Source organism: Amblyomma americanum, chromosome 3 (genome assembly GCF_052857255.1).
Source record: "Amblyomma americanum isolate KBUSLIRL-KWMA chromosome 3, ASM5285725v1, whole genome shotgun sequence".
In the NCBI taxonomy this organism is placed as follows: Eukaryota; Metazoa; Arthropoda; class Arachnida; order Ixodida; family Ixodidae; genus Amblyomma; species Amblyomma americanum.
The window spans coordinates 119,314,230-119,323,871 of record NC_135499.1 but is presented as its reverse complement, the minus strand read 5'-3'; the positions used below and the strand labels follow the sequence as shown (position 1 = coordinate 119,323,871).

At 48.3% G+C, this 9,642-nt stretch overlaps 1 protein-coding gene across 1 annotated transcript; it reads left to right on the top strand.

Annotated features, from left to right (window-relative positions):
• Positions 1-5,017: 5,017 nt before the first annotated feature.
• Positions 5,018-7,280, top strand: LOC144123265 (uncharacterized). The gene is made up of 2 exons (XM_077656121.1): positions 5,018-5,367; positions 7,054-7,280. Exons 1-2 carry the CDS (start codon positions 5,101-5,103, stop codon positions 7,144-7,146), a joined length of 360 nt encoding a protein of 119 aa, XP_077512247.1. The 5' UTR covers positions 5,018-5,100; the 3' UTR covers positions 7,147-7,280.
• The last annotated feature ends 2,362 nt before the right edge of the window (positions 7,281-9,642 follow it).

Sequence of the window (9,642 nt, the reverse complement as noted above, 5' to 3'; positions counted from 1 at the left end):
CTCACATTTCCGACCTTTACGCTACAAATTTTCTGTGATCAACTGGGACAGTATTCGCTCCTGTATGGACAATCTCTCCTAAGATTCTTCGCCAATCCTTGTTGAGCGCATACAAACAGCGATCAACAGTGCTGCAACTACACCTGGACTGATGTTGGTCGACCGGCACCAGACCTCAGCCTTCTTAACTTGTGGGCGCCACGCCGTCAAGCCGAGTAGGCTGCTACGCGGGACCCTACTTCGTCGCAGGCACGTACGCGATTCCACTATCTTACAGCTAAGGCACGCAAATATGAACGCGACCTTTCTGATCGGCAGTGGCATGCGTGGTACGAACAATTTTCTGCAAAATCCTCGAATGCCCCTCTCTGGCGAACATTCCGTACAATGGAACGCGGTCGCCATTCGACTGACGAAGCGGAAACAGCATGCTTCGCGGCGAACTTGTCACCAGATGATTTCGCCAAAGAAGCAGCGCGAAAGTTCTACCCAAAATATGATGTTGTGCCTTCTTCATCCACTAGTTTAAATATGGCAGGCATCCCAGCGAATGTATATCTAATGCCGTCTGATGTCGACGTAGATGGAATTCGTGTCCATTCTCTATGCCTGAGTTGCTAGCTGCAATAGATGATGCGAAACGAAAAACAGCACCCGGCCCGGACAATATTCAGTTCGAGGGGTACAAGAACCTGAGTAGCGCTGGACTCCCTCAACTACTTGACACCATAAACAAAGTACAGGAAAGTCCGAGTGTAAAAATCCTTGGCTTAATGATTCAGAAATAAGGATCAGCGACCGCATGGCTTTCGGAGGCAGAAAGGCAAGCTATTCGGACTTTGGGTTTGATTAGAAGAATTGCCCCCAAAAATGGTGGCGAAGGCTCGTTCATTGCACGGCAATTGATGAGGGCAGTTCTGCAGCCACGTATTGTTTTTCAAGCTCAGTTTCAACATCTTACAAGAGCCCAATGGGATCGCCTTGAAGCCGTGAACCGAGAGACTATGAGGACCATTATGTGCCTTCCATGCATCACACCGGTCATAGTTTTACAAGAGAATGCGCAGCTCAATACCATTGATGAGCTGGTGCAGCAGGGCCGTGAAGCGCGCAGCTTAGGCCAGTCTATCGCACTCTACCCATGCACTGAGGACTTAGGCAACGTCACACTCCATTCTTCAGCCGCCAACGCCAGTTCTTCCCCAATGGAAGTTTGTACAGCTCATCGACAACAAGCCAACAGATAATCGCCGGCCAACATCTGCTCATTCGGCATCGTTTCTTCACCAGAAATTTGAGGAACAAGGTGCTTGCCTGCCTGAAGGATCCATTGTTGTCTACGTAGACGCAAACATACAAGACTGCAAAGCAACAACAGCTAGCTAGTGCCCGCGCAGACCTGCCCTGAATCAAACCTCTTGGTTTCATCTTGCGGAACCCCCTTCGTCCTTTTGTGCTGAGCTCGTTGCAGTTCAAGAAGCACTCTGCTCCGTGGCCGACATAACTATGCTCCCTGCGGCCTGCGTTGTCATCCGCACTGACGCCCTTCAAGTTGTCCGGTTGCTACGATGTGTTAGCCGCTGTCCAACGATATGTCAGGACATCCACCGGCTCGCGGGCCGCATCCCGCAGCCAGTACGTACTGAGTGGGTCCCACAGGATCTGCTGACCTATCAAAGCCACGCAGATTTAGCGACCCGCCTTGCGAATACAAATTAATCACTGCCTCGGCTCCTTCATTTGGACAATTTTACTCTCCTTTCATCAAGAAAGGAACTCCTCCGGCGTGGCACACGTGCTCTCGTACCTCCGTGTGCGGTAGCCCTCCCCCGCGGTCTTTCCCGTGCAGAGGAGGTTGCGCTTAGGAGGATCCGGGTCGGGGTCGCCCTCACAGCAGCCATCACTCGGAAGTGGCCTCAGTACCGAAAATTGTTTCCTCGGCCATGGTGTCCGATATGTAAACAAGAGGACATTGAGGCCGACATTCATCACTTAGAGTGGGACTGCCTAGCTCCCAAGCCTACAAGAATCCGGCACTTGATGGTAGCAGGTCTTTCACCAAGCAACCCTGCTTCATACATTGTCTGGACGCAGGGACCGTACCATCGTTCTCTACTGGACTTCATTAAATCAGCTAACCTTTTTCAGTTTATTTAATCTCTACATCATTCATCACACCTTCGCCCATCATTGATGCCCTGGGGCAATAAATTTCTCTTTAAGAAAACGTAATGCAAAGGCAACATATGCGATGGCCCCATAGTGCAAAGATATGGATTGCAATGGAAAGGTAAACGTATCAGAGGGCGGTAGAGAATCATATGGGCAGAGGAGATTAGGAAGTTTGCGAGGATAAGGTGGCCACAGCTGGCACAGGGCAGGGTTAACTGGAGGGATATCAAAGCGGCCTTACGATGGCCGGACGGATGGATTTGTGCCTGGGCGACGGCGGCCACCGCTAGTTTCAGAATGCTTTGCTATATATTTTTTCTTTCAAAACCTATTCTTTCCAACCCTAGAGGGCCCCGACAACGTTTGGACGTCTCAAATAAGCAAGCCGAATGCATAGAGAGGGCGGTTATGATCGTCTCTCCAAAACGTTGATTCATATGAGTGCCCCGAAAGGAGATGGAAATTCGGACCAAAGCCCATTCGACCCACCGTGTTGATTTGATTCAGAGGCTTAGCGGTCGCTGCTGGCACCAGTGTCGCAGGATCGGATTCCGGCAGCGGCGGCCTTATTTCGATGGAAGCGAAACACAAGAGCGCCCGTGCCAGCGCGCGTTAAACAACCCCAAGTTGTCTAAATTAATCTGAAGCGCTCTACTACGGCATCCCTCGTAAGTTTACAACTTACATTCACAAAGCGCGTTCTCTCGATACAGCCAATCTCCTCAAAATCTCCGCTGACATCATAGGCGAGCCTGTGACAGAACAGCCACAACAAACATTTCACTGGTATGGTTTACGGGCGAATGGCGGACGACGTCTGATCATCTGGTAACTGCTACCGCTGTTAACGCGATAGCGTCAATGGTGCCCTTCAGCGGGAAACCCCGCGTCGTCGTCGGCGGCGGCATGAGCGAAAAGTCTCCCGAGAAGAGGTGGCCCACCAACCACCTAGGTCACAGGACTTTGCGACGTCATCAGAACCTGTTCACAGTGGCATTTAAATTAACAGTGGCCGCGAAAGGTTGCTCGGGAAGACCAACTGCAGGGTCTCTCACCTAAGGTTTTACACATTTTTTTAAATGTGCGGTTTATGATTTAGAAGAACGCTTTGTTGGCATCGATGTAGTACATCGGAATACGCCTAAGAGGAGCTAACTAGCACGCTGAATAACTAATATTGAGTAGGTAAATTAATAACTATTACTGTTAGGCTCATTAATTATTCACAGCCGTGTAGTATCCATATCAGTTTTTATAATTTCGAAGACACAGTTTCCTTCGGCGCAGTGGACACACGAATGGCTGTTCCGACTAGTTAGGTGCACTGGAGAATTTGCTTTGCCTGAAAGCTGCTCGAAAGCACTTGTATTTTTGCGAGATGTAGCGAAAATTTATTGCGCACAGCTCCTACGGTAAACGCATTTTCGAAATTCTAAAAGCTGATATAAGTATTACTTACGGTGGGCTACATGGCTGTCGATAATAGCCTCAAGGAAGACCCTGGAAAAACAAGGATGTGACGTAGAACGGCTAATGTCGCCTCCGAAGGCTTGTCAACCGGATGACAGAAAAACAGACTCGGCAGTGGATATGGCAGAGAGAAGCGTGACGAAGTTTCTTGATCGCGGTGGCTATAACTCCACTGTTAATGAGCCTTTAAGCAACAAAATTTGCTCACCCACATTCCTGGGATGATGCCTAACAACCGCCGGAGTAAAGCGAATTTTTCACGGGTGTGGGCTCTAGAAAATGCCGACGTGCGCCGGCGTTTCTTCCCGCGTCGGGATAACCGTGCATGTAGGATACCCGAACGGACCTCCTTGCGCGCTTTTCTCCTGCTGGTATTTTCATTTTGCGACCCATTGCTTCTTTTGCCTTTGCCGCCCCGCCGATAAACCCACAGCGCTGTTCATGCGGCTTTGCCCATTGAAGCCGGTGGCTCATTTGACGTACAGTCTTAACTGTTCGCTTTACTCTAAGCTCAAGTTGGCAGATTCAAATTAGTGGAGCAGAAATTTGGGAGAGTTGGTACGTTTTCATATTTTGCTAAAAGCGCACCAAAGGCGGGAAGAAAATATGACACGAACAAGCGCGGACTATAAACTGGGTTTATTGAAGAACGAAACGTATAGACTATGAAAGAAATTATCGCTACCAGAAAGTTATCTAAAAGTCACGGGGAGTACAATATCTCAGTCCCCTCAATAAGAGAGAGCAAAAGGTGACCGTTATGCTCAGTCCACATTCAATGCAAAAAGTGTAAATTCGTCCCAAATTACAAGAACACGCCCATCGTGTTTCGCCACAACAATAAGGTAACACGCGAGATTTCGGAGGCCTTCTACATTAATCACAACGACAAGATGTGCATCTGCAGCCCTTTAGTGCGCTTTGAGTAAAAATGAAAAATGGAAGACTCACATTAACTTTACAATACATAGCGGATCGCTGGGAACCGACGCTGGCAGCGCTTGCCCACCATTACCACAAGGGGAACAGCAAAAGAAATTGCTAAAATCAGTTTTTTTGACAGAATAGAAACAATAAGCGCTGGAACGGCACCTAAGAATGACCCCATTTAGGCGCTGAATCGCAGAAAATGTTCATTCTGCAATATATGGGGAATGCAATACAACTATAGGTACATACGAGTAACCCACTGATGGGATATGACGATGAAATGCGAATGCGGCAAACGCGATACGCTCCAGGTATATGATATTCTATTTGGAGTGTTGTACCGTCCATCATCGTTATTGAAAAGCGACAGGTGCACCAGGCAGTGCCGAAAGGAAGATGAAGACGAGCGCGACGCGAGGCACTTACACGCGCCGTACCTAAACGGTCACCAAGGCCCTTTTGTACGCCCTCCTTGATGCAGTCGGTGCTGTAGCTTTGTCTTCGTTCGACTTGAAGTTCGGCATCCTGATGGCAGCTACCCCGACTAAGCCGACGACGCCCTCTGTGCCTTCGGACGAGGAACTGGCTGTTTACCGGGACCCTTGGTTCCACCGCTACTTCTACGCGGGAGTCATGACGCCCCCTACTGGACCGCTGTACGACTTCAAAGGCGCCCCCATCACCCGCCCCACTGACATCCATACGTGGTCCGTTGTGCAGCTGGTGCAAGCAGAGGGCCCAGCGCCCTCCTCCGCGCCTTCATCGCCGTCCATCATCATGGAGCGTGACGAACGCGTATGTACGGGGCTGCGCTTTAATTTTTACAGCGCGGCGTTTAAGGGCCTGTTTTGCGGATAAGCGGCGGTGATGCCTTCCTCCTCGTTCTCTCACGGTTACATCATCACCGCCTCCGATGCTCAACCCAGAAAAGCGCCGTTAACAGGATCTCGGGTGTCTTCCTCAAAAAGCGTCCTTGCGGCAGGACGGGTGGAGTGATCACATGATCCGTGCTCCACCGGGGGGCAGTATACCGCTTTGGTGCCTGTCCGCTCTGCTGTGCGCCGCCGCCGCGAGGACATGCTGCAGCGAATAACGTGCACGGTCCTTGTGTGAACATGTCAGAAAACACCCCTCGACAACTGCTCTTAAATTGGCATTGCCGAATCCCGTTATAGCCCTTTGAGTTATTTCACTGGCCCAAACAATGTGCTGAATGTAATTAACACGGGCATGTGGGATATAGTTGGTGAATGACCCCGTAAAAAAACTTGGACAAAGGCGGGAAGAAACGGGCGGTACAAGAGACGTAGCTATCACGCTCTCCAATGAAGCGCGCACGTGGTCCGTGGGGCAGATGGTTCTCAGTTCAAGTTCGCGCTTTGTCTCGTCCTTTTTTCTCGGCTCTGTCCACGATTATTTGCCCAGCCGCAAAATGCACGGCACACTATGCACTGAATCCGACAGATATATGGGCAACATTATGCTGTCTGAACACACCCTCAGCCTGTTGCAAGGGCAGCGACAATATCTGAAGAAACAGAAATCGGTTTACAAAAGTGGAACATAGCTTACATTTGTATTAAACCGCGGGCGGTCAATCATTGTGAGGTGTCAGTTCACAGTCCTCCCTCAGCGCTGTAATTTCGTGATGCATGACAATCAGATGTATGCCATTTTTCAATGGGCGTAGACACAAAGCAAATTACTCTGGCCCATTATTAGTACTGCAGAACATATGTACGATGTTTCAAGTAGAGTGAGTAACCAGTATTACTACTGCAGAACATAGATCTGATGTACGGTCTTTCATGAGCAGTGAGTAAAGATTTATTGAACGTTTACTCACTCACTCTTCTTGAAACATGGTACATCGCAGCTATGTTCTGTAGTATTAATAATGGTACAAAGTAATTTGCTTTGTGTCTACGCCTATCGAAAGATGGCGTATATGCCATGAAATAGCAGCGCCTAGGGAGGACTGTGAACAGGCACCTCACAAGGATATGTGACCGCCAGTGGTTGGATACATATGCAAGCTGTGTTCTACTATTTGATATCGCTTTATACTGTCCCATTATTAGTACTGCAAAACATAGATCCCATGTATGATGCTTCAAGAAGAAAGCACAGTTCTTATGAGACTTCAGTTCTTATGAGACATTAAGGGTGTTATTCAGTTATGAATGTAAAATGACCTGTGCATAGAGTATGGAGGGTTTGTGGATTTATTTTTAGTGGTCACACTTTTCACTTACCCTACGAAAGTTGGAAGACGGTGGTTTGCTAAGCTTATTCTTTCGCTTTTATTGACACTCGCAAACTCATCAAAGATACCAGTCACCTGCGTTTTGCGCTTTTCACTTTTCATAAAGCTTGTTGGCGCCTTAAGGCCTCTCGCTATGATGGTCTTCTCTTCACGTATATTGAAGACGTTGATGCTCCATTTAGTTTTCTAACTAGTGCCTGCGAACATGGACGCAGGGCCAGCGCAAACGACCTAGCAAGGGACGCCGGATTTCGTGGAGTGCCCTGGAAGTGCCGGATTTGGACACTAAGCTGGATCTGCCGAAGTGAGAGACCCAACCAGGAGGAGGCGGTTGGTCTTCAGCTGGCTGCGCCGTGTCCTGTGCTTCACTGTCTCCCTTTTGGTGGCAGCGGCGAGTTGTATGCTGTAGAGCTTTCTTTTTTGTTTTAAATGTGAACAGATTTTACAGTTAAATGTATTTAGATGTAAAACGTGTGTTATGTCAAAATATATTTCACGCGCTGCTCCGAGGACGTTTCCCGTGGCCGTTTCTTTCTAGTCTTGGTTCGCACGCATGATGTCGCACAAGGGAAACGAGGTCGCAGTCCAGGCAATGAGCGGCCTGGTCCAGAAATCGTTTTACATTTAGTGCATTCCTCCGTGCTTGCGATATCTTGTATTTACACTCGCATACCTAAACGTTGTTCCGACCCTGGTATCGTTCTCTCGCAAGTAGTCTGCATCCAGTTTTACGTTTTGTGGGAATCCGGGCTTCCCGCCGTTGTCTTTGCGCGGCTGTTGTCGGCAACACGCGCTGTTCTCCTCTTTCCCTTTCTCCCGCCTCAGGCAACAGAGAGGCGGGAATTCTTGACCCGCCTGGGCGGCCGCGCGACCGTATACATAAATATATATTAGTAGACAAGGTAAGGGAAATGAGGGACTCGTTTGACTAAAATGAAGGAAGCCAACAGTCACCGAATATCCGGACGCACCGGGTGCTATATTCGGAGGTCGTGGGTTCAGATCCCACCGGCGGCATGTTTCTTTTGCTGCTGCTTTGTAAGTACTTTTTTTTTAAGCGACAGATTAATCGAAGTGTTATTCTCAGCACTGCAAATAATCTTAAAAAAAGAAACATTCCCCAATTCACCTTTGTTTCGGTGACTGTTGGCATCCTTCACACACACACAAACACACCTATGATACGACTTCTGGGGCATAGCCCGTTTAAGCTGCATTTGGAGATGTACGGAGCCATTTCAAAGATAGCCCCCGCATTAAAGTTTGCACAGCGTGTCTTAGTCGGAAAAAATCCGTGTCATCTGTGAATCGCAGAGAATAGAACTGAAGCGGAAGTTCACGCCAATTAAGGGTCTGCTGGTGCGTGTGCTGGAAGTACTGATTGTCCTGTCACACAGTTCGCAGGAAAAGACAAAACCCTGTGACAATACCAGGACCCAGGGATATCCAAATCATATCCGCATATCCCACCTCATTTGCGTACTTCCGCAGCATGTCCGTGGGAAGTCCTCCTTTTAGATTTCCTGACCTGTTATCTCCTCGATCTCCCGTTCGGGTAATAATGTGGACGCTTAATTGATATGCATTCTTACTGAAATTTTGTGCAAAGCTTTGTAAGAGCTGCTCCTGCAGTATCTTTCTTCACCTCGATATATGTTCACTTTTCATATCAGGCGCATTTTACAGGGATGCATGTCTCTCAAATAACGACGGTTGTCCGTTTGCATGGAACAGTGGCGCCAGATATGAATGTGTAGGATCGTAAACATTGTGCCGAGCAAAATTAAGATAAATGCCGCTCGGATGCTGCACTGCAAAATTATGTAGAATGTGCAAATTTTTCGAGCGCTTAAAATATACTGGACCACTGCTGTTGACTTTTTTTGCAAACACTTCCAGGTGAATCGCAGCTTGAATGAGATATCATGCAATTCGCACAGAGAAAGGTTTCAATTTTTGAAAACTGAAGTTTTTATACATATTTCTGATGAAAAAGCCACTTTCTCTTTAAGAGCAACCTTGATTGATACGCAGGACACGACACGGGTCTTTCCGAACGTTCATTTCGGCGTCGCGTTAGAGACGCTGTAGATGTCAGCCTCCAAACTGCGTCATCGCAGCTATTGTGCACGAGCTTGCAGGCGCCGTGCGAAGCAGGAATTGATTTGGACCACTCAGATGGGAGAACCTGAGTTATGTGATTCTTTTTCAGACCTTGCCGTCCTCAGCGCACGTTTCAGTGGCGTGCATTCCCCAGCATGAACTCGATGCATGTTTATCGCCTGGTGCTCTTCAACGCGCTCATGTGCTGCCGGCGGCGATGTTTGAGTGTACTGTAAGTGACAGCAAAACAGGGTGCCTTAAAGACCGTTTGAATTCTTGGCCTGTTAAATTCATCATTTCACACCACTGCCTCACAGCGCTTCTGAAAAACCTCCGAAATTCATCTCCAGCTGATCTTACTCAACTGCCGAGGTCTGCTGTGTCGTTGCTAGGAACTCCCAGGCGAATTGAAGGAATAGTCAGTATTGGAAACGGACAGTACTACCATTTTGGTCTCGTGGCTGACCTACAACATGCTTTGAGGGAAACATGCACCTTAGCTCAACTTCTATAACTCGTTGTTAACATAGACGGCTTGCCTCTTATACTAAGAGCACCAAGGCGCAGTTTTGGCCCATACGGTGTCAATTGAAAAACGTTGAAAGTAGTGAGCCTTTTCCCATTGGTGTTTACTTTGGGCACAGCAAACCTGCAAACAGCAATGAGTTCTTGAAGGAGTTTGTTTCAGAACTCAGTGCAGC

Coding starts and splice junctions, on each gene's coding strand:
- LOC144123265 (XM_077656121.1), top strand. CDS start 5,101: ATGGCAGCTACCCCGACTAAGCCGACGACGCCCTCTGTGCCTTCGGAC. Junction 5,368..7,053: donor TCATGGAGCGTGACGAACGC/GTATGTACGGGG, acceptor ACATGGACGCAG/GGCCAGCGCAAACGACCTAG.